Source organism: Leucopleurus acutus (assembly GCF_964270905.1).
Source record: "Leucopleurus acutus genome assembly, chromosome: 16".
In the NCBI taxonomy this organism is placed as follows: Eukaryota; Metazoa; Chordata; class Mammalia; order Artiodactyla; family Delphinidae; genus Leucopleurus; species Leucopleurus acutus.
In genome coordinates, this window is record NC_139158.1 from 12,933,222 (window position 1) to 12,957,428 (window position 24,207).

The window sequence follows — 24,207 nt, forward strand, 5'->3', positions numbered from 1 at the left end:
AGCAACTGATGTTTGTGGCTTTTATTTGGGTACCTTACTGAGCTCCCTTATTAGTTCTTATATTTTTTCAGCTGGTTGTCTGTGTTTTCCAGAGAGAGAATTATATTTTTTGTAAATAATAGTTTTGCCTCTTCCTTCGGTTGTAGGTTTGCTGTTGGTCTTCAATTTAACTGACAGGAATCGTTTGCCTCCTATAGGTTTAGTCCACACTGTCTAGAACACGAAATGCACCTGGTACCTTGTTTTGGTTGAGGGGGTGTTGATAGGGAGTCATTTTTCAGTTTACTTTTATGATCGGCTTTGTTTGTTTCTTTAAGTCAGTTTTAGTCATTTATATTTTTCATAAAATCCGTTTTATTTTAAACGTTATTAGTATAAACGTGTGCCTTCTGTTTTCTTATTTCATATAAAATATACTCTCCGTGCCTATTAGTCATACCACTATTCAGATTCCCAGTTTTGTTTGCTTTGCTTTTTTTTCCCCTTGTTCAGACTGTTTTTAAACATAAGACCAGTTTTAAAATTTTTCATAGGTAACATGATCACAGGATTCAAAAGTTTAAGTATGCATGTATGTAGACAGTAAAATACCTCCCCCTCCCCCAGTTCTCTGTCTCTCCAGTTCTCACTCCTCCTCAAGCCCCCAAACAGGTAACTCACTGCTGTTGGTTTCTTGGGTATTCTTCCAGAGCTGCTTTATATATAAAGTAAAAATTAATACATTTTCTTCCTTTTTTTTTTTTTTTTTTTTTTTTTTTTTTTTTTTTTGCGGTACGCGGGCCTCTCACTGTTGTGGCCTCCCCCGTTGCGGAGCACAGGCTCCGGACGCACAGGCCCAGCGGCCATGGCTCACCGGCCCAGCTGCTCCGCGGCATGTGGGATCTTCCCGGACCGGGGCACGAACCCATGTCCCCTGCATCAGCAGGGGGACTCTCAACCACTGCGCCACCAGGGAAGCCCCCTTCTTCCATTTTTTATAAAAGCTAGCATACGCTCTACATTGTACATATAGAGCTCCTCAGTCTTTTCCACTGCACGGATGTACCAAATCCATTTGTAACCAGAACCCTAATGATTACATTTGAGTTGTTTCCAAACGGGCGATTCAAATCGTGATGTTGTTCCACTGTGTTTGTAGACCAAATTCTTACTCATCAGGTCAAGGGAACTCCATTAGTTTTTTGGCTAAATGTTGCCACATTGCCCTCCACAGAGGTTATAGGGTTTATATTCAACTAGTAAAGTAAAAGAGAGTCCACTTTCCCCAGGGAACTTGTATCCAATCTGAAGTAAAATCAAGCACATTTTTCCTAGTCTACCCTTACGATTTTTTTTTTTAAGTATTGTGTTTGAGTCAAGTTTCTTGAGATATAATTTACATGTAGTGCATTCAGCCTTTTTACTATATAGTGTAATTCAGATTTGCATTTCTTTTATTTATAAGCATGATGTTATTTTTATAAACACAAAAGAGAAATTTTAAAACCCCAAAATGTAATGAAAAAAGCTTCTAAATAAGACTAGTCACTTTGCACGTTCTTATTTCTTTCGCCTCAGCACATTTCATCTTTTGGCAAATTCAGAGCACACAGCAATACAAAAAAACATTTTTTTTTTTTTAATGTGTTCTTGCCAATGTTGGAGAAGCTCAGTAAGACAAGTGGACTGTCAGGACGGAAGAGCTTAACTGGGAAGACGCATTTATTGAATAATTGAAAGGAAAAGGAAATGCATTGCCGATTAGCCACAAAAATGCATGATGCCTAGTCTGTGCCTCACGAGATCCGTGCAAATGGGGGATCGTAAAACTGTTTCAGCCCCAAAGTTCTTACCAGCCTTCCAACCTGTCGGCTGCCTTGGTCAATAGGTTGGGGCACCAAGTGTTGATGGGTTGACGATAGCTTTCAGATTGAGCTGAAAGGCCGTGTTCCAGCGACAATTTGTAGCTTTCCTAACCCTTTGCACTGTCTGTACTTAAATATTTTAACTGAATCCTGGATTTATCATTACCTGTTTTGTGTTAGGGGGCAGCATTGTGTAAATCATAGAAAAGTCACTTAGTGGTGGCAGAGTTAGCACTGGAACTCTGCTGTCTGGTTTATTCAACAGCAAGCAAGTTCCTTAACTTCTCTGGGCTTATTCCCCATCTAGTCGAAGAGGGTTGGATAACATGCTTGCTAGCTACTCACAGAACGGTCTAAGCATCAGCATTACCTGGGAAATTCTCAGAATGGTAGACTCTGGAGCCCTGCTCACCCCCAAAGCTGCTGAATCCGAATCTGCATTTGAACCTGATCTTCGGGGCTTTCAGATGCACGTTAGAGTTTGAGAAGTGCCGGGATGGTCTCCCAGATTCTGGTCTTCTTCCAAAATTCTGTGATTCTCGGTTTCCCAAGCCAGTGGTTCCCTACAAATTTGTAGGGTTCGCTAGAGAGGTTTCGGTCTTGCCGGTGTACCTTGTTGATCGTCAGGGATGGCAACACCGCCACAGTCTCAGCACCACTCCTCTGACTCTAGCTGGGTTTGGGTTGGTCCTGGGACGGTGGGACAGCAGAGGAAACATAAGCGCCAACTCTGCCTTTATGGAGCCTTGGGAAGCGAGCCCAAGCCTGTACTGTGCCTTCTTTTTTTGTGCTGTTAGAATTTCCGGGGTGTTAGTGCTTTCTGCCCCAGACCTAACCAACCAGCCTGCATTGTGTGAAGCCTGTGGTTTTCAGTGAGCTCGTATAATTGCTTGCTGTGGAAAATCTTGTGAAAATGGTAGAAAAAAAATGAAAAAGGAGCAGAGCCAGGATCCCTAGAGCTGGGTGTCTGCAGGTGAAGGGTCTTCCTTTGTGTGGTAGGAGTTCTTCTTGTGGCTGAAGGGGGTCTGTGTCCACATCAGGAATCTTGTTCTCTCTCAGCCCTCAGGTTTTGGAAATTCATAAAATGTCAGCTTATCATAAGCAAAGGTCTTCCCAGCAAGGTTCTGAAGACAGCACTGGAGGGAAATGCGTGTGAGTAGGACGTCAGAAGTCTAGAGTTGCTTTTCACCAGATGCATCAGATGCTCTATCCTTTAGTACCTGAGCCATGTGAAGAGGGGGCTTTCTTGGCATCCTGTTTGTGTAATTGTTCCACACTGTCTGTGGGACTTAAGGATAGCCGAGTTCATATTAGCTAAAAACGTGGTTTGCTTATAAGCCCACCGTTTGTTTCTGCTTTTGTGCATATTACAGGTTTGATCTGTTTTACCAAAAGAACACGAAAATAATGGATTGCTTTGATGCAAATTCCAGGGAAGAAAAAATGACGTGTGTAGACGCAAGAGGACATCGACAGAAATTAATAGGACCAGTGAGAATACCATGTATTCTTCATACTTGATAACAGTGAGATTAGAAGAGAAAGTTCATGCCCAAAGTAGTTCATTTAGGAATACCCTGAAACACCACCCTCATTTCAGAGAATATTGTGATCTATTCTCTTCCAGTTTCTAAGCTGTGTAATAACAAAAGGATGGATTTTTTTTTTAAGCGCAAAAATGCAGGAAAGGTAATTTTTTCCCTGCGACGTATACAAAGTACTTACTCATGAGTCGGTCCACCTCTTTGTATTTAATGCCATATTTGTCTTTCATTATTCTGTTAGAGGACTGTATGGAGTTTGACTTACGGGGTAATCAGGTAACCCCTATACTAGATGTGGCATGGATCTTTTGACCTTTGGAGGGAGGCATATCTTTTAAATTCATATAGGAGCATCTGTTGTCTACATTTCATTAGTGACTGTAGAATTTGACTTACATTTCACATCTAGGCTTGGTCCCAAGTCCAGCATCCCACCCCTTGTCCTCACTTGGCTAAGGACTCCTCCAGTGGTCCAGAGGGAATTCTTTAAGAACTCAAGCATGTGTAGTTGACAGTAAATTGGTCTAAATTCACGTTTGCACCTTCAATCTCAAACCCTGGGATCATCCGTAAGAGGAGAAAGCCTTAGCAGTAGGAGGCCTGACGTTTGACCGGAAGTTTAGCCCTTGCTAAACAGAAAATCATTTCTCCAAATGTCACGCGGGCTCCATCAGTCAGAATGGAAAGGGGGAAGGAGGCCAGGCCGATAAGAGACATCTGTGGGGCTAAATAACTTTTGCTTCGTGTGCTACTGCAAACACTTCTCCTCTGTGTAGTCAAGAAGTATGTTTGTTTTAAAAGGAGAATCAACTTGTTGGCTCTTGTTTCTGAATTTTGCCGCACAAAAGGCTTTGTGTCAAGGTTAAGGGAAACATTCGTTTTCAGAGGCTGGTGGCTTCAGCCGCTTCCTGGAAGGCAGCCTTCTCTGGCTGGTGGGCCTTTCTCCCCCAGGGACACGGCTGCTCCCAGCGGTAGACAGGACAGCACCGGCGACGGCCCAGTGGGCACAGATGAGCCGGGCCCGGCATTGGCTTCCACTCACGCACCTGCCTGTGCTTTTCTCTCTGCTCGCCCCGCACAGATCCGGAGCTCGGTGTCGGCGCTCTACCCCAACACGACGGCCGCGATGCGGGGCCCATTGTCCCCAAGATTTCGGGTCTAGAGAGGAGCCAGGAGAAGAGCCAGGACTGCGGCAAAGAGCCCATCTTTGAGCCCGTGGTGCTGAAGGACCCCCGCCCTCAGGTCCCGCCGCCCCAGCCCCAGGCGGAGCCCCCGCCCCGAGCGCCTTCTCCGGACCCCGCCTCGGGGCCGCGCGCCGAGCCCCCGCCGCCGCCCCCCCCGCGCCCCGGCGCCCAGCCTCCGCCCGCGCCCCCGGAGGCCCCGCCGCAGCCCGCGCCGCCTCCGCCGCCGCCGGCGCCCCGGCCGCCCCGGCCGCAGTCCCCAGGGCCGCTGCCGCCCCAGGCCCTCCCGCCCGCGCCGGCCCACCCCTCCGCCCAGAGCCTCCCCCAGCCGCTGTCCGCCTACAACAGCAGCAGCCTGAGCCTCAACAGCCTCAGGTGAGCCGCCGGCCCGGCTTTGGTCATCTTCTGATGGACGGGCAGCTGGCGGTGGGAGCGGGGACTGCGGTGTCCTGTTGGAAGCTCGATCGCAGTGTTCTCAGCGAGGCGGGGACGCAAGACAGGGACGGGGCCTGAGGGGCCGGTGGGACAGGGTCTCTTGGGAGCAGGACGGGATGCGTTGGGTGGAGCATGGGTGGTGAGGACGTTGTCAAGAGCTAAATATGTACGGAGGCTCCTGAGAGAGTGAAGGCAGGAAGGGGAAGAAGGTTCAAGGAAGGGAGAGTTGAGTTTGAGGGCTCTGTGCCTGGGAGCCCCGCCGGTTCCCCGGTCAGAGGCAGGGAACGGAAAGCCAGGGAGATGGTGCAATGTTGAGAATCTTAAAAGGAAAGCTCTTTGCCACCACAACCACCCCCGCCCCCCCATCACATCTCCCTGCAACTCCAGGGGCGGGAAGATGGGGACCAAGGAGTAATCTGGTTTGAGGAATTTCCACTGTGATTTCCTTCCTCCGGGTGGGTCACAGAGGTAGAGAAGAAACACGCCAGGTTTAGGGCGAGAGAGGTGTTCCTCCCTGGAGATCCAGGCACTCTTCCGTCTTGTCTTTGCCAGAGTACAAAGGAAAGTTTACAAAGCAGCACAAGGAAACCCGCAAAGAAAAGGGGAACAGGGACCCAGGGCGCAGGCCTCAGTGTTGCCCACCCCGGCTGGTCCCGGGGGTTGTCATTCTAAGCCCCCGCGCTTGGTGACTTTGGTAGTGTTTTCCTTGTGACTGTGACGGGTGACCGTGGCGGTCAAGAGCCTTGCTCTCTCCTATCTGCAACAGGGGAAGGAAGCTGCCTTGGCAGGGGCCAGGCCCATCTTCTGCCCCCGAGGCCACGTCTGTGGCCTCCAGACCACAGGGGTGACGGGGCACCTGACCCCCTGGCTCCCCCTTCCCTGTGCTTCTTCACAGAAGAGGGAGCAGCTCACCGCGCTTATTGCTTTCCACTGACGTTGCCCTGTCGCAAGTGTGGCTGGTGCAGGATGGGCGGGGGCAGCTGTCTGGACGTGGCGGCGGCTTGGGGCAGCAGTTCCTATTCTGCTGTGTCCGCAGTCGTGGGGGCAGTTTAGAGGAGCTGCGATCTCAGCAGAGGCTCTGCGCGCACAGGGGAGGGTCTGGGAAGAGGAAGGAGCAAGAGAAAAGGTGTTGAATGGCTTTGGGCAGGGACCTAGGGTTTTTTTTTAAGAAAATAAATGGCTTACCTCTTTTGTTTTTCATTTCTTTCCTTTTTTTTTTTTTGGTATTCCAACAGCAGTAGCAGGAGCAGCACCCCAGCGAAGACTCAGCCCGGCCCCCCCCACGCCTCCCACCACCCCTCGGCCTCCCCATTCCCCCTGTCACTGCCCAACCACAGCCCCCTGCACAGCTTCACGCCCACCCTCCAGCCCCCCGCACACTCACATCACCCCAATATGTTTGCCCCTCCCACTGCCTTGCCTCCTCCACCACCTCTGACATCAGGGAGTCTGCAGGTGCCCGGACACCCGGCCGGGGGCACTTACTCAGGTAGGATGGACGAGCTGGCCTGGCTTCTTTGTGCTCCCACTGTCCCCTCCAGAGGGCCTCGCCTGCTGTCTGTGTTGTCCCTGACGGCTAGGTGTTATCCACTCACGATTTTCTGCTTCACTGTATGTCTTTTTGTGATCTTCCTCCAGCCCTCTATAGGCTGAGATTCAGCAAAAATACGTACCAACACCCATCCCAACCTGGCATGACAGTGGCCTGGAATCGGACACTGCCAGAGAGACTTTTCTGACCAGGGTCATCCTCTGAGCAGTAAAGCACAGGTTGTCTGGGCCCTGTCACCTGGGCTCCCATTAGCTTGACAGAAAAGCTCTACACATCCCGTGTCTGTTTCAGGCCAGGATCTTAAGTCACATCCTTGTTAGCTGACTAAGGCCTTCTACCGTGGGTGGGAAAGAAGATGTACTTTTTGTGAGCATATGTCCCAGCTTTTTAAGGACACACCTAGTGTTGGATATTGGGTCCTTTCCTCCTCACCTGTATTTAATCAGGCCAAGTGGCACAACTTTGGGTTCGTCGTGGCCACGTTCTACCACCGATACAGAGAGCCGTGAAGCAGAGGTTTATGTTGGAAGAGGGCATGAGGGGTCTGTCATGGCATGTTGCTGTGTCGACAGCTCACTTTTATTAGTCAGCCAGTCACTGCTCTTAAGCACTTCAATAGGTTCATTTCTTTAACCCTTGAAACGAATCCATAGCACAGGCAATGTTATTGTTTCCCGTATGATAGACGAGGAAACCGCGACACAGATGGCTGATTTCCCACACCCAGGGTCACTCAGCCGGCAGTAAAACAGCTGCAACTTGACCTCTGGCCGTTCGGCCTGGACTCTGTCCGTGCACCCCACTGATGGGCCGCCTGTCCCTGAAAGCTGAGACAGAACAGAGTGTGTGACTGGGCCTTACCACCCATTGCCTGGTCGGCTATCCCTTTCCACTAAGGGCCCGGCCGCACCCCAGGCCCATAGCCCTCCGTAGTGAGCTACTTGGATGTCCTGTTCTGAAAGAAATTACCGTCCCAAGGAAAGGTGTCACCCTCTCCGTGTTCTTCTCTTCCAGAGCAAGACATCTTGCGACAGGAACTGAACACACGTTTCTTGGCCTCCCAGAGCGCTGACCGCGGGGCCTCCCTGGGCCCCCCACCCTACCTGCGGACCGAGTTCCACCAGCACCAGCACCAGCACCAGCACACGCACCAGCACACGCACCAGCACACGTTCACGCCCTTCCCCCACGCCCTGCCGCCCGCCGCCATCATGCCGACGCCAGCACCGCCCATGGTGCGTACCCCAGGCAGAAATGTGAGGATAAGTAGAGCACGACTCTCTTTTTATGCAGCACGGTGGGGTTGGACCAGGCCGTCTGGGCACAGGAGATTGGCTGGGGAGCAACAGCTGTTTGGGGGACTCCCTTGACCTTGCTCAGCTCTGCTGGAGAGAAGGGGATGTGCCCTGCTCCAGGCAGCACTGACCCAGGGCCTAAAGTAGGAACTCTTTGCTAGACGGTGATTTCTAGCACTGTGGGTGGAATTTATTCTAGATGCCCTCAAAACGGTCGCATCCAGTGTCGGTAGTTAACTTCTCAAGGGCGCTTTTGTTTTCTTGAGCATCTTGGGGAGTTGCCACCAGATATAAAAATGTATCTGTCAGTGTTCGGCGCTAGCAAATAAATGCTCACGGAATCCCGGGAAGTCCGGAAGGGCCGAGGAGGGAGAGAGCCATCAGGAGACTTGGATGGCCCTGGGTACCCGTCCCCCAATACCCGCTCTTTCGGAAGGTTTTTTAAACCGGCTTTGATGGAGGTGTTGTATTTCCCGTACTTCATAAGACAGCGCCCCCAGTCTGCTATTGTGCTCTGCCAGCAAGTGGTCAGGGAGCGATGATCCCTGCAGGGTCCGAACTCAGCCTTGTGGTAAGAGGGACCACTGGCAGTGACACGATCTGGGCCTTGCCTGGGGACTAGCGCATGCCGGGAAGACCAGTTAGGGTTGTTTTTTAACTTAGGAGCTGTAAGGAATAGTAGGATACTAACTATTCTGAGATAGATGCCCGTGCATAACAGTGACTATTAGAGTGTTTTACTTATTTAATTTTTAATATTTCAGGAAATACTTGATTTTAAGGCAATTAATATAGGCATTGTGAGGATAGATTTGAATTCCGTGATTCACCAAACTTTGCATCCTCTCCTCCCTCCCTCTCCCCCATTTTGTTCAACTTAATTTTTTTAAATATATATTTCGAAGCTTATTTTATAAACTTTATTTAGGAGAATATTAGAGGTAAGGCCTTGGGACCAAAAGTTTTTTCCTGTGATGATAAATCCTGTATCTGTTTTCTGGATGAACCGTACTTCTCAACAGTTATTTAGGGAAGGAGCTTATATCAGTCTGAGTGAGCTGTTTCACAAAATGAGTTAAATCTAACTGAGGGGAGTTACAGCCCAGGATGATGACATTACTTAGAAGAAATAATGGTATTTTTTCTGCTCAAAAGAAAGGTTCTAAGACCTAGCCCAAATTGCCTTGTATTTGGGGGTAATACATTTCAGAAAACAGCTGAATGTACAGTTCTGCCAAAGTGAAGATGAAAACGGAGGGAATTCTCTGGATAAATCAGATGCAACGCTCACTTCTCTCTGATTTATCTGAACAATTGCCTCTTCTCTCCAGTTCAGGTGTTTGGTGCGCGCCAGTCTCCAAATACAGCCTAGAAAGCAAGCCGCTCTTGTGTGGCCACAACCTAAATGCACTGAACGGGTTTTCACTTTGATTTTGCGTTCCTGTTGATTTCTCGTCAGAGTGACTCGAGCTCAGAACGGTTTCATACACACTGAGGTTACAGAGGCTGATGACAGCCTAACGGCAGAGAAGCTTGCTTCGGGCTGCCTCCACTGAAGCAGGGAACAGAAATGTAGATTCTTTAAGTAACTAGCTTTTGCTTTGATCCCTTTACAGTTTGACAAATACCCAACAAAAGTTGACCCATTCTACCGGCACAGTGTGAGTCTTGTTACCATGCTACCCATTTAATGTAACTGCTTTTCCATTTTTTGTGCTCTCACCACAGATCAGTAAATGACTAGCAGCCTTCCTTAATCATCTTTGCGAGAATTCCCATTGCTCCTCGTCACTTTGGATGCTTGCTTTTTGTGACGTTTGCTTTTGGTAAAGATGCAGTATCATCTTCTGAATCAAAAGGTCATAAGCACTCCTGACACTTTAAAGCGAAGGTGCACTTCACTGGCAGCCAGGCCTCTGTCCTGCAAAGTGGGGCGCCCGCAGTTAAACCCTTAGAGTTTCAGGAGAGTCTGAAATCACAGATTGCAGTCTTCGGTCGAAATGTCCTTAACACAGAATTCCTGGAATTCATCTTCGATTATTTCCTCCAAGGAAAGTACCATATCTTTTTGACTCATGACTTCAAACAGCAAATTTTCATTTCTTCTAGACCGACTGTTGATCCCTCTTACACACAGCTGGTATCGTTCTCCTGAGCTTGTTAAAACTGCGACTAAAAATATTATTTAAACAAAAGAAGATCTCAAAACTGAAATGCATGATTTTTTTTCTCTTTAAACTCTTCCTTATTTAAAAAAAAACAAAACTTTCTTTTTTAATTGTTTCATGCAATTTGAAGAGTATGTTCTGGAACTTCAATTGGCAACAACCTAAGTTATATGTTCAGTTAATTACAAGACGTGGGCTTCTTTTATAACAAAAACCTTGACTATCTTACCATGATATTTTGATTATGGAGTGTATACTGCATCATTTTTACCTGAAATTTTGCAAGTTTTCTTTGCTCAATGGTTTATTTATATTTTTTAAATGAAACCAGAAAGAAGGAAGTTTAATAACTGCTTGTAGCCATGTCGATTCACCGTATTAAACTCTTCTTGCTTTGAGTTTTGGATAGTGTTACCTTACTGTTCAAATAGAAATGCTACTTAATAGATCAGCCAAGCCTGTGAACTCATTCATGCTTTGAACTAGATAATTAGACCCTGTGTTAGTCCTAAGCTGAGAAGTGAGCTGAGAAGTCAGGACTAGACAATATTAGAAATCAATTGAGAATTACTTACAGAGAGACATTCAGAAATGGCCTGAGGAGAGCCTCTTCAGGAAGGGATGAGGAAGGTGTATCTGAGCACCTGGGCCCCCCAAGTTCTTCAGCACTGTTCTGCTCAGGACTGTGACACGAAAGCATTTTTCAGATGGACATGCACAATGCAGTAGAGCTGTGGGTTTTCTCTTTGCATGGGTTTCATGAATGGTACCACCCTTAATAATCACCAGATTTCTGCCCTTTGTCTATACTTGCCAAGTTCAGTTAAGGACCAGCTAACAAAATCATTCTCAGAGAAAGTTTAGCTGCTCTGCTGGCAGCTCAGTTTACTTCCTAGGACCTCATGCAGTGTCTTTTCATATACATATTCCACAGAGAATCCTAGATTTAAGATGAAGGATAAGTCTGCAAGCCTGAATTTTTGGAAGGTTCATGTTTTATTACTTAGGTAATTCAGATTTTTAGTCAGGAGATGGAGTAGTCAGCTATATTCGAAGAGGCTCAGTAATGGACTAGAGCAAAATGAAAATGGTGAGAACACCCAATTTTTTAATTGAAAACATTAAAGGAAAAAATACCCACCTGGAGGCAGAGTAATAGGAATTTGAGTGCATTTTAGTGTGATGTATTTAATTACTCTGCTTCATACAGTGTACTGGGGGAGATTTATTTCATATTATTAGTTATAGTGGATAATATATAAAGTACTTAGTCTCCCCTGCTTTGGGGATTGGGATGTTATAAGGGGAATTAAGATACAATGCACTCAAGTATCTAAAACACAATTTTAGACCTAAAATTAGTTTAAATGAGGGCGCTTGGTTTGCAGTCACTGTTTAAGTGGATTTAGTTCAATATCAGTTAGTCTGAAAAACTTTGCTGCATCATTGAATGGGAGCAAAATGAAATAAAGACCAACGGAAAAAGTATGTGCTCTGAAAACAGGATTGTGAAATGTGGATTTCAGCCGTTACCTAGAAATAGCTCACATAAATGCATTATTAGGAAAAGCTTGAATGATTATTGTATTTTTGACATATTGTGCAACCATAAGGGTGGGACATTACTAAAACATCTGTATGGTGGTTTTTTCAAAGTAAATGGAACCAGAGTGATAAAATCTCAGAAACTGTAAATTTTTAAGAGGAGGAAAAGATGTGTCTGCATTGTCTTCAGTACTGCTGTATATTTCTCTCCTCCATTGTGTCCTCTGTAAACTATCAATTCAAGAAAATTCGTATTGTTAATTCAGAATCATTCTTCTCCCTCCCCACTAAGTGGTCAGACTGACATGTCAAGGGACTGGCTTGAATAGCCTTCAGTGAGCTTATCCATCTTATAGAAAAATGGGTGGCTCTGTGGAAAGTATACTCTGAGTCATTTTATTTTCCCCTTCCACAAATACTTGTCATCATTTTAGACAATTAAGTTGTCCTCTGGAACTGCCACTTACCAGAACCACCTAATGAAGCAAGGATTGTGAATATTTTCTCATTTCCTCAAAACTATTAAAAGTCTAAAAGTACTAATTGAGTTTTAATGGTTTAAAAATCCTGAAATCCATAAAGACTTGCTTCTTTTTTCTTCCTTTTTTTTTTTCTTTTTCTTTTTCTAATTAACTTGTAATTTTCTGGGCATCTTGTTTGGCTCAGCACCCCCTCCTGTTTTTGATATGCATTGAAATCTCCAACCCTTTAGGACTTCTATCCGATTTAACAATTAATAATTAGAAAAGCTCCCTTTCTAATGATGTCCTCATCTGGGACATCATTTGTTGGCTGATTGATTCTGAACTACTTTTAACTTTTCAAGTTAAGTATTCATGGCACATCTGGTGTGATCATTTCATTGTGGCTTCTTGACTAATAGCATCAAACTGAGATTACTTGGCTTGCTAATGTTGATGTCTTTCTGTGGGAAGGGAATTGGAACATATCATTTGCCTCCTACTAAAATCTTGTCTTCCCCCCTTCTCCATCTTTGGCCACAGCTCTTCCATTCTTACCCTCCTGCTGTATCGGGCATCCCCCCTATGATTCCGCCCACTGGCCCTTTTGGTTCACTGCAAGGAGCATTTCAGCCGAAGGTAAGAAACTACATGGAAAACACACCTGCGTACTTGTAAGTGGAGCCTGGGGCTGGGGCTAGGCAGGTAGCTTCCCATCCTCTTACCTGCCAGGGACTGACTCATTTTTCCATCCAAATTGACCATCAGTATTAGAGTGTGAATATTTTCTCCTAGTCCATTTAGGTTTAAAACTCAGCCAGAATTTAATTTTTAACCTGTGCTACCCATGTCGTCTCAGTTGAACTAGGATTTCTTGTGCTCTGTAAAATATACAGGGGAAAAAACACATATATATATACACACACACATATATATATATATATATATATATATTTTTTTTTTTTTTTCCCCCCCAACGCCCACCCTACCAAGATTGTGGACATAAGCTTCTGGTCAGGAATTGTATGAAATGTCGGATAAGCCTCCCACCCCGCTGTCAGGGTCACACTTCCCAAGGTCAAGACTACCATCCTCGTGTGAGATGAAGTAGCCTTTCACCCTTTATGATAACTGAATTCTTTTCTACCTAGCCAGAGATACGCTCCTCCACTTGGGCTAGAGTTATCTCCGAGGGCCAAAATAAAGGCGTTAACTCTCAGAACACTCTACCTTTTTGTGACTTTACATCTGCCACGGCCGATACTTGATTCTCATGCCAAAAAAGCGAAATGTATTTCTCATGTTAGCAACCATTCTCAGATTGTAAAGTAGGAAATTGCGCTGTGTGATTTTGGTTTTCTTTTATTCCCGTCTCATTTCAAAGCTAAAACACAAATTTTGGGCCAGAGTCTCCCAGGATGAGCACATGATATACTAACAAAGGCATGCTGCCCTAAAATTAGAAAAGAGGAAAAAATTAAGCATTGGGGGTGGGATGGCCGCACCTTAGAAATCACAGGGACCTGCATGGAATCGCAGCTCCCGTGCCCAGTTAGACCTCCTCAGGCCTTGAGGATGGCCGGTCTCAACACCTCCTATCTGGGGATAAAATGATGGTGGTTTTTAAACTCCTTCTGCCATCAGCTCTTTACTACCCTCTCAGACCCTGGTCTGTCCCCTCTAGGTTGCAGGAAATCTCTGGTGCATCCCCAACCAGACTGGTAGGTCACTTAATAAATTAGTCTATTTCCCTCACTCACAATTATCCAATCACACAGAAAACTACATCTGGGCAAGGAAGTGTCTCTCCCGGTGTTGAAACAGGCCTTTCCAGGCCATCGTACTGATTGAATATGCAGATTGCAGTTCATTAGCGGAGTTCTTCATATGTATGCAAATCAGGCTGTTAACAACTCCAGCTTAATTGTTAGCTGTACAGCAGCTGATTGCTTTTCTTTCTTCCATTCTTTCTTCTCCCCCCTGCCCCCTTCTCCTTGTAGGCGAGCTTGGTGCCTAAACCCAGCAGGCTCTTTCTTCCACACGAGTCAACTTCCTGGTGTGAAGGGATTCATAGAAGTTGTGGTTTCTTAAATCAAATACCTAGTGAAAAATATTCTAAATCCTCTACCCACTAGAAAGTAGTGCCTTGTGCCTCCGGTGGGCTTTTCGTTGTTGTTGTTAATTCAAAGGACAAAAGCCTACAGATAAGGTTGTTATCATTAATGATATTCAAGAATGGTGTTGGGAATGGGAAGGATGGCGCAGAATTACTTTAGGAATCACTTAACAGTAGGTCTGTGTGGTCCCCAAATTAGGTTCTCTTGTCCCATTCCCACCACTGCTAATGAGTAATTACTGAGTGTAATTCCTTGTTACCGTCTGCCAGTTAAAATTGAGAGTTAGCTTAATGTCTGTAAAACACGTTCAGTTATTCTGATGGGAAGCACCTGATAGAGCAGATTATAATGATGTTCACTTAAGCATTTCTTGGAAGGTTTGGTGATAAAGCAAAAAACCCACAATGACAGGGCTGTCAGGAACTCAGTAGAAGATGGATTTCAGGGGCAGGCTTGTATGTACGTCTCGCCTCTCTCTGCCTGGAGATGCCATTGCTGGAGGGGGCAGGCTCTGGTCAGGGTCCCCTGGGGAAACAGGGAGCGGGGTCCTCACGAAGAGCATATGTGGTCACGGAGGAAAATGGATCCGTTAACTCTTGTATTCCAGAAAGAACCAAACAAAAAAGGGACGTTTGAACTCTGTCATTTAGAACGAAAGGAAGACCTTGCTTTCGTGTCCCGTGTTATATGCTTCCTAAGCTGTGGTCTAATTAATTTGTAGACGTCCAACCCGATCGATGTTGCTGCCCGACCTGGGACGGTCCCACATACTCTTCTCCAGAAGGACCCGAGGGTAAGTGCAAGGTCAGGCTGGGTCTCAGGTAACACAGAAGATGGCATCTCCCCAGGACAGCCAGCCCAGGCCTCACACCTTCCTCAGCCCAGCCGAACAGCTGCTGCCTTAGCTCTTCCTTCTAGTTTGTGGGAGATGCTAGTTACTCTTAGAAAACAGAATCTCCCTTGCGGCCACGTGACACCAGGGCAGTGACTTACCACGGGACAGAGGGAGAGCTTATGGTCTAAGCCCAGGAGTCCGACACTCTGAGCTTGCGTAGTTTCCACTCAACCAGCCTTCTCTGTCTCCATCTCCTGAAATTTCTCTCACATGCCAAAGAAACAGCTGTAAAATGTTTTGAATGGAAAGGCGCTACGCGCTTTTCTTCCTGGAGCTCATTGTACCACACAGCTCTTCCGGCCACTCTACTTGTAATGTGGTATGGACCCTTTTGTCCATACCACATGGACAAAAGGGTCCATACCACATTACATTACATTATCTGGAGCTAAATAAAATATCCATTATAATTTGGTTGTGTTATTTATTCATAACGCAGACCAACTCTCAAAAAGAATTTGAAGTTACACAGTAGATATAATCTTGTCTCATTGATTGTTATTCATCTTCATAGTAAATGGGAAAAAAAAATGATTACCTTTTACAATATTGTCTTTTTCCCTGGATAAGGGCAGTCGGAAATTGATAACCAGAATTAGGTAGATGTGTCAAATGACTCAACTGTGTAAGTATTTGTATGGTGTTTAGTGAACTTCTTTAAAACGTCTTATACCTCTAAGTGATGCACAGTCATCAGATTAAGGATAATTATTAAAGATAGCCTATTTCTACCGTGTGTCTGGAAAGGACACTTCTCCTTAATTATCATTAGTATCCAGTCTTTCAAGTCCATGGTCTGAAGGCCCTTCTCCCTTAGACCCATGCAGTGAGGTTTGGAAGGGCTGCTCTAAGACAGTGAAACTCCTGAGATGTGTAATGGGAGCAAATTGTGTTGCCAGAGGGCAAATCACTATTGATTAAACTTGTCCGGGGGCTTGTCAGCGTAGATGTACCAAGGCTTGTGAGGTGGGGGAGGGGCGCTTGGCACTTTCGATAGTGTGAAAATGGGTTAATTATTCTCTAAAAGGGCTTCATTTAAAAGTAAAATTCTAACATTTTAATTTCCCCTCCTAATGAAGCACTACAAATTTGTTAATTAGAGCAATTGTTTGAGTGACAGGCATGTAACCAAGTTGTCATTTTCTCTTCACAGTTGACAGATCCTTTCAGACCTATGTTAAGGGTAAGCAAGCTTCTTCTAGAACTGTTTTGCAACCTCTGTTTGAGTCCCGGAGGGTTAAAAATACAATTACAAGGAAACAAGCCACAGAAACACTGGAGTAAAATGTTGGAACGACAGTGGTCAGGTTTTTCAGAGAGTGCGATTGAAAACGGCCTAAGTGGTTTTGCTTTGAGCATTGGAGGACGCCAGGCCATGGAGATACAGCGAACAGATAAAATTCAACTGAGTCAGGTTCTCTTGTTAGTTCTGGCAAAAGGTTTGACTTGTGGAAAACTTAAGGGAAAGACTTAGGCTGAAATTAGGATTCCACTGAGCTCTACCGTTTCTCTTGCACCTAGAAAATACATATCCGGCTCTATTTATTTTGGCTGGTGGCTGCCTCTTTCTGCACTAAGTGATGTTGACTTGTCGCAGCCATTCGACCTTTTCCTCTGGTGCAGAAAAGAGCTACTAGAAGGGGCTTCCCTGGTGGCGCAGTGGTTGAGAATCCGCCTGCCAATGCAGGCGACATGGGTTCGGGCTCTGGTCCGGGAAGATCCCATATGCCGCGGAGCAACTAAGCCCGTGTGCCACAGCTACTGAGCCCACGTGCCACAACTACTGAAGCCTATGCACCACAACAAAGAGTAGCCCCCTCTCACCACAACTAGAGAAAAGCCTGTACACAGCAACAAAGACCCAGTGCAGTCAAAAATAAGTAAATTTATATTTAAAAAAAAAAAGAAAAAGAGCTACTGGAAGTATTGGTTTGTCTTGAGAGGTCTGGAGCATGGCCAGCAAATGTCCTCTGAATAAATGCTGACTTCCTTGGTGTATGTGGGGAGCGGTGAGGGCGGGGGGGGGGATGATGGATGGTTGGATGGAAGATGGATGGATAGTAGATTTCTCTACTTAAACCCTTTCTGGTGCATATAATCAGATACTTCAGTTTCTCCAAAGGGGGAGAAAGGAGGATGGTGTCATCACTTAGGCGATTTCAAATGACCCTTAATTTCATTACAAGAGAACTGAACCCAAACTTGGATTTAAGTATATACTTCAGAAGCAGCTCCTTAATAGAGAAACCGGAAGTGTCTGTCCTTTGCCGGTGTAGGAATGGGGCAGTGTTTCTTCTCATCCATCCTGTTGTTATGGAGCTCATGTTCGGAGCTTACGGGTGGATTACGTAGCAGGAATACAAGTGAAGTGGCACGACGTGGTCCCTGCCCCCCAGGTAGTGAGACAGAGCTCACAGCTACTCTGCAGCTTAGAAAGCAAAGACGTGAACTAGTTTGAGAGACGGGTTGATGCCCTCCCAGAGGGCAGGGCAGGCACTCACTCTGTAGAGGCCTAGAGAGGAGAAAGGAGTGAGTTCTCTTCTCTGTTTCTTTTTTCACTTAGAAATGAACCGTGCCACCCAGCACGAATATGGGCAGTCGACTCTTAGTGAAGCACTTGTGGGAACTGGGCTTCAGTAAAAATGTGGTGGATTTCTTTGTTCCACTTCGGGGGTTTAAAAAAAAAAAAACAACCCAGTGTTGGGGGAGGTGACACAGGTTCTGTCCCCTCTCTTGCTTTCAGACTGGTTCACGGACATGCACTAATTAGTTCTGAGCAGCCAGTTCGCATTGCGGCCTGGCCACGCTCGTGCAGTAGGGCTCCACCCCACCAGGCCTGCCAGCTGGCGCCAGAAAAGAGAGAGACAGGGGGCACAAAGTGGGATTCAGGCTTTGCCACGTTATCCTTGGTAACCAGGGAGGTCCTCCTCGGGGCTGGTTTTCAGAGGAGTGGCTGCCGGCTCGGGCTCCCGTGGCAGGGGAGGTACAGCCCACTGGGGCTCTCTCCGGCCCGGGCACCGGACTGCTGCTGAGAGGAGGCACTTGGAGGGGACAAAGCATCTCGTTCGTGGAAAAGGCCTCTGCAGCTAGAATCTGCTGAAAGCTTTGGGGAAGTTGAAGGGGGTTTTCTCGGAAAGTCTTCCTTCTGACCACGTTGCGCTTTCTTGTTCCAGAAACCAGGGAAGTGGTGCGCTATGCATGTTCACATTGCCTGGCAGATCTACCACCACCAACAGAAAGTCAAGGTCAGTCTTGCCTTCCTAGCCTTGGGGAGGGGTGCCCACCTGCGGGCGTGCGATCTCCCGATTGAGGCGGCATTGAAACAGATTCTGAAGTCCCACCGGCAGGCAGGCAGGCAGGGTCAGGTATCTCTTGGAAAAGCTATTTGGCAATCTTGCTGTTAATTAGGGAGATCACCAGCAAATAGCAAAACAGAAGCAAACTGGTAACATCCTGATGTTTTGGGTTTTTTTTTTTAAATGATTTTGTCATCTTATTGATCCAAAGGGCCTCTATAGATTAAATCCTAAAATAAAGGTTTGGGGAATCTAATTATAGTGACAGGTATTAGTATGGAACATACTTAGTATCTAGGAAGAGCTGTACATGAAAAGTTTTCTTTCTGTAAGAATTGGTACATTCTTTTATCCCCCCCCCCCCCAAGCATTTAGAAAAAAATGTTTTTTCCTCTTCCATTACGCTTTATTACAGGGTATTGAATATAGTTCCCTGTGCTATACAGTAGGACCTTGTTATTCTTTTCATTTTATGGCTTTGGAAAAAAAGATCGTTTATGCCCAATATGTTACTCATTTAGGCCTATATGATGATTCCATTAGCAATTCATATTATTAAAAATTCCTCTTCTAGAAGCGGTATTTGGTTTACAATGACCTATCCCCACTCTCCTTCGTCCTCCTGATGACCAATGCCAGAGGTCAGACTACAGTCAGTGCTTGTCAGAACCGCCATCTGGCTGGTTACCTTACCTATCCTTGGGAGATTTTTCTTTTTTGTCTGTACTTTCATCATATAGATGAATACATTGCATGTATTACCAGGGCTTTATGATGAAATAGAAAACGGATAAAGAACTTCTGCAGACGACCAGATATGACATCACTGGTCAACTTAGGGACCAGACTAACTGACAAGTCCAGATTTCACGGTCGAGTAACTATACCAGTCAAGTAATTCCAATACATTTCCGCTGGAATCCATATTTTCATGAACAAGCTTTTAGTCCTGACAGCATTCGGGGGCCATCATCAGAATAGGAAAAGAGGGAGGGAGAGCTAGTCATCCCAGAATGTTTTTTTTAATGGTTAAACAATTTTTTAAAAACCTACCTAGTTAGAAATTAAAAAGCCACCCTCAGTGAATGAGGTCACTAAGGTATCTTGCTTTGGTACCAAATACCTGCTGTTTGTCAGAATATCCCGTCGGTGAGCTTTGCTCACCTTGACGTTAGTGTTAGGCGAGGCTCTATTAGAAACCTCTTGGTTTAGCTGCATGAGAAAACGCATGTGCTCTGAAGAGCTATAACTAGATTCTGATGGTTAGTTCAGTTCACTTTTGTTCTGGATGACGTGGTGAGCGGAACGCTGGGTAAATCACGTCCTCCTGGTAACTCGTTTGGTTAAAAGCGATGAAGGATGGCATAGGTGCCACTTTAGCATCTTCCTTTCCACAAGCGTGTCCCCAGTGACTCAGAGTGAATGTTCATTATCCCAATTCAATTAGGAAGACCTCTTGCACAGGAGATAGCTGTTCATCTTCCCTTTCCGGCAAATTCTTTGTAATCCCCAAGCTCCATTTTGCTTCACGGACCTAAGTTGTGGTTAATGGAACTGTGCTGTGTACCGTGCAGTATTAGCACTAAATAATTCGGCGACCAAATTAAAGGAGGCACTCAAAACGTTTTTATAGATTCATAGTGGACTAGCAGCTTTGGGCGGTGGGCTATTACTTGATAGTGGGACTTTCATGAGAGAATTCCCTGTAGATTTGAGCAGACATTGCATGGTTCCCTTTCTCTGTAATGTTCATTTGCTTGTTCTTTTAGCCACTCACCAGATACTTCTTGGGAGAGGCCTCTGCTCGCAGGTTCTTACTGCTGCAGGCTCAGGGCATGCCTCTGTCCCGGTGTCTAGTTGCTCAGAGTTCAGTAGTGAGGATTGGTGTGTGTGGAAAAAATGGTGAACGTGTGATCTGCTTCCCGGGGTGTTGCTGCCAGCCTGAAGGTTTCAGGTGGTTTCCATCCTACCTGGGAAGGATGGGTGAGTGGGATTGCAGGATGGTGTAGGGTTCAGTGCTAGGGGATGGCAAACCCCTCTTGTCTCTGACTCCCGCACAAGTTAGATCACATGTCTCCTTGTTGGCGTTACTGTGTGACAGGACAAGGATTTACGCGTGGCAGAACATGAGGGGGTTGGAGGGGGAGTGGGGCCAAACGGACAGAGAACATCCGACGAGCCTAAGAGATGGGAAAGGCGAGGTCGGAAACCGAGGAAGGGCCGTGAAGGACTGGGAGGCCGGAGAGCTTGAGAGGAGGAGGCGAGGGGAGGGAGATCCGGAGCCTCGGCCCCAGGCCCAGGTCGAGGGTCGGCGCTCATCGGGGGCGGTGTGAGGCCAATGCCGAGAAGGCTGTTGAGAATTGAGAAGGCGGGGCAGTTTGTAAACCATGCCGTAGGAGAGGCTGCCAGCCTCCAGAGTGAGGCCAGGAGGAGCAACGAGGAGGAAGGTGATGAGCTGGTCCCTACAGCCTCAGAGGAAGCTGAGCTGACAGGTTAGCGCAAGGGCGGATAAACAGATGGCAGCCGATGGCAAGGAATTCACAGCAAGAGACGTTCTGGAAGGTTTACTGGTCTGGCCTGATCTCTTCCTCAGCTAACTGGGAGTGTAGCAGGCACAGTAAAAAAAAAAAAGCCCCCATTAGTAAAATTAATATCCCTACTTCGTTTGTGTTTCTTCAAATATATGTAACAACGATCGTTTGAAAATTAGCTTGTAGGCATGCAAATATTTCTTTATAACTTTCAGCTACTAATGTACTGTGATCTATTAGAGCATGGCAAAGAGTCATTAAACAATTAATTTACACAGCAGAGTATTCACGCAGAATCCCTAATGAAATGAGCTTTAAAATACTATCATTTAAAAACTTGCTGAAAGGAGCCTTTGCGGCAAATCATAAACGACTTCGGAATGGTGGTGGTTTCAGTAGCTGGGACATGGTTCTGTCCCTCAGACCCCTGTACCCTCAGAGACTGAACCCGAGTTTTGCCCCTTGACATTTTTGCTATGAACGGCGGGCCCCGCTTTTCTGGCATTGGAGGGTGAAATGGTTTGTGGGTTGCTGTGTTCTCACAGCGTTTGTAAACTTGAACCTGACGAGGGCTCAGGGCCCGACTCCCTCGGTCTCAGGCTCCTCCTATTGATGTTTTTCTTCCCTGCTGTTTCTCTTGGGGTGCCATCCTTTCCTCCCCGCTTGCTGCTGTAGAAACAGATGCAGTCAGACCCACACAAGCTGGACTTCGGCCTGAAGCCCGAGTTCCTGAGCCGTCCTCCGGGGCCCAGCCTCTTTGGAGCCATCCACCACCCCCATGACCTGGCACGGCCTTCGACCTTGTTCTCTGCCGCTGGTGAGTTCAGAGGGGCGAGCCGGGAAACGTAGTTCTCAGGTAGCTAGAGAAGTTATATCTATGACTGTGACGTACGTCAGTTTGCAAGGCAGTATCACGGCGCATCTCGGGAGATGGGCCCTTCTCCATGGACGCGCCCCCTTCCACGAAAGAAGGGAAGAGACCATCTCTCCGTTCGGGGGCTCATGTTGCTTCGGCTCATTATTTGCTTCTCTGTTAAACCACTAACTCACAAGCATGTCAAATGCTCTTGAAAAAGATCTGAGAGCTCGCAAGGGCCAATCGGCAGGAGACAATGCCAGGAATTGTGTGAGGATGCGGCTGCTCTCACTGTCCCCGCCCACAGAGCACTTGGTGGCCTCACACCATGATGCTCGGTCACGCCGTGCGTGAGGGTCTGAGGATAAAGAAGTACAATTAAGTAGTTGCCGGCGGTGTGGTCTGTGACGGGGAGGGTGAATTGGTTGGTTGTAACGATGCAGGAAATTTAGGGGCCAGCGTGTAAAACCCCCAACAGGTCTATTCATTAACCTCTGAGAAGACACACTTCCAGGTGCCTCGTGCATGTGCCGGAGTGGGTCCCTGATCATCACTGCATCAGGTAACCCGCCCAGTCCGGCTCCGGGACCGTACAGACAAAGGCAGTGGCCGTCAGGGGCATTAGGTGGACGAGAGCAGCCCTACCGGCATCAAGGTTCCTTAACATTCAGTCTTTTCTAAAATCACCTTCAGCGTACAGTGCCTGGCACGTGGGCTCCACTGGGTACAGCTCATTCTGGTGACAGGCGCCATGACTTCCCACCCACTGTGCGGCGTAGAATTTATTCTTCTGGACATACGTGTTCAAGGGGGTCCCTGTTTCTAGTCCCAGGCTTTTATTCAAGACTCGTTTTTGGTGGACCTGAGGCTCGTCCATTCGGGAAGCGAGGACCACCCGCACTGCAAGCAATCACCATCCTAATGGGCCTTGTCGCCAGAGTAAGGGCGAGGGGCGCTGTCCTGAGGGTAGATGGAATTTGCTAAGGTCTCAGTTCCATCTAGGGATGTGTTTGAAGTCTTCGTTACCATGGCGCCTAGGCTCTCAGACAGGGCTACATGAAGAGCAATTTTTGGAGAGAAATAGATTTCTCCCTGGCTTCCATCTGAGCCAAGCAGATGAACTGGCTTCTTTTGCTTCGATAATTCCTGAACTGTGAGGCACCCCCTGGGGGCCCTGCGCCGAGCGAAGCTGCGATCCTCGTCGAAGCATTCATTAGCTTGTACTACACGGTGTTCAGCCACATTTTTATTGAGCTGGCAACACTGTTCACACCTAATGAATGTGCTGGGCTGTATTTGCCCTGTGGAGGTGGTGTCATTTTTGCACTTTCTGCGTGGCGTGGAGAAGAAGTCACCCTATAGGGCTGAACAGATAACTCCTCAGGTGCCTTCCGATGCTGTGGCTCTGACAGATGTTCTCCTATGCTGTGTGGCTTCCTCCACACCCCAGGCCCACAGGGCCCTTCCAGGCTGGGGAATAAAGAACCCCAAACATAAATTAATAGGGTGTTGAAGGGACAGCCCTCCTCCACTTAATTTATGTTCCTGAAGGAATCTGTATTTGTTTCTACGAACTCAGTCAAAATGCAAGGGCTTCTTGGAATAGTTTTAATTATTGGTAAATCCATTCAGTCCCTGTTTATACTTCTATTCTGGAAGGTAGTCTTTTCTAGTGTAAGCAATATCAGATTTTTTCCCCAAATGGTGAAACTTTTAACTGGTAAGTATAATTTACGCATACTTGTTAAATTCAACCGCTTCCATCTTGCTGTTGGGCACTAGCGCCTGAAATAACGAAGGGGACGTCTTTAGATGACCTTGGCCAATCTCTTGTCTAGAGCCCGGAGAACCTGCCTTCTCAGCTGTCAGCTGCACGTCAGCAAGCCAGGCGGATGCTCTAAGTTTTTGGAAAGAGTGTCCTTCCCTAATTCACAGGTGCACACTCGCTGTCTCTCTTCCTTCAAGAAAAGCATTTGAGGCATCCTAAGGAAATACATACTGTTCACGGCCGAAGTAGAGGAAGAAATGTGGATAAAGGGGAACACCTAAGGAAAGACGAGCACTAAGGTAGACCGGAGTTCCCTGGCGGGCAAGGTGAAGACCAACAGAGGCGATTGAGGATTATCAGTGTCCAGAAGCAAGTGAATAAACTAGCTTTTCCCGGCACTGAAGATACGGAGGACTTCATTTCCCACAACCTGATGTAACTCACAGTGAGTTTCATAGGGTCGGGCTTTATAATCTCCTTCAATGCGGGTCCGTGACAGCTAACACATCCTCAGGAAAAGAGATTCCGCAAAGGCCCAAGCGGTGCAGCCCAGAGACACAGCTTCGTGACGGCCGCTCCTGCACCCGGATTAGACAGTGTTTCTCAGGGTGAAAGAGATGTCTCTGAAGAAAGTAGCCCATGGCCAGATGTTGCCCTTTTAGAGGCTGAGAGAACATAGTCACAGCTCCTACTCCTTCAGTAAAAGAACCTTGCTTCAC

The 24,207-nt window shown here is 46.8% G+C and overlaps 1 protein-coding gene across 5 annotated transcripts in view; it reads left to right on the forward strand.

Moving 5' to 3' along the window:
- The window catches only part of AUTS2 (activator of transcription and developmental regulator AUTS2), a gene marked incomplete at its 3' end in the record, with an annotated part of 1,120,631 nt that overhangs the window by 1,089,217 nt on the left and 7,207 nt on the right, over positions 1 to 24,207 (forward strand). The window contains exons 7-15 of one of the 5 annotated variants that reach the window (XM_082857497.1): positions 4,470 to 4,944; positions 6,240 to 6,493; positions 7,571 to 7,812; positions 9,468 to 9,512; positions 12,569 to 12,664; positions 14,864 to 14,935; positions 16,191 to 16,220; positions 18,211 to 18,282; positions 21,540 to 21,681. In XM_082857497.1, the coding sequence (XP_082713623.1) occupies positions 4,470 to 4,944; positions 6,240 to 6,493; positions 7,571 to 7,812; positions 9,468 to 9,512; positions 12,569 to 12,664; positions 14,864 to 14,935; positions 16,191 to 16,220; positions 18,211 to 18,282; positions 21,540 to 21,681 (1,428 nt within the window). The remainder of the gene's footprint in view (positions 1 to 4,469; positions 4,945 to 6,239; positions 6,494 to 7,570; positions 7,813 to 9,467; positions 9,513 to 12,568; positions 12,665 to 14,863; positions 14,936 to 16,190; positions 16,221 to 18,210; positions 18,283 to 21,539; positions 21,682 to 24,207) is intronic. The other 4 variants (XM_082857498.1, XM_082857499.1, XM_082857500.1 and 1 more) reach the window with 4 other exon arrangements.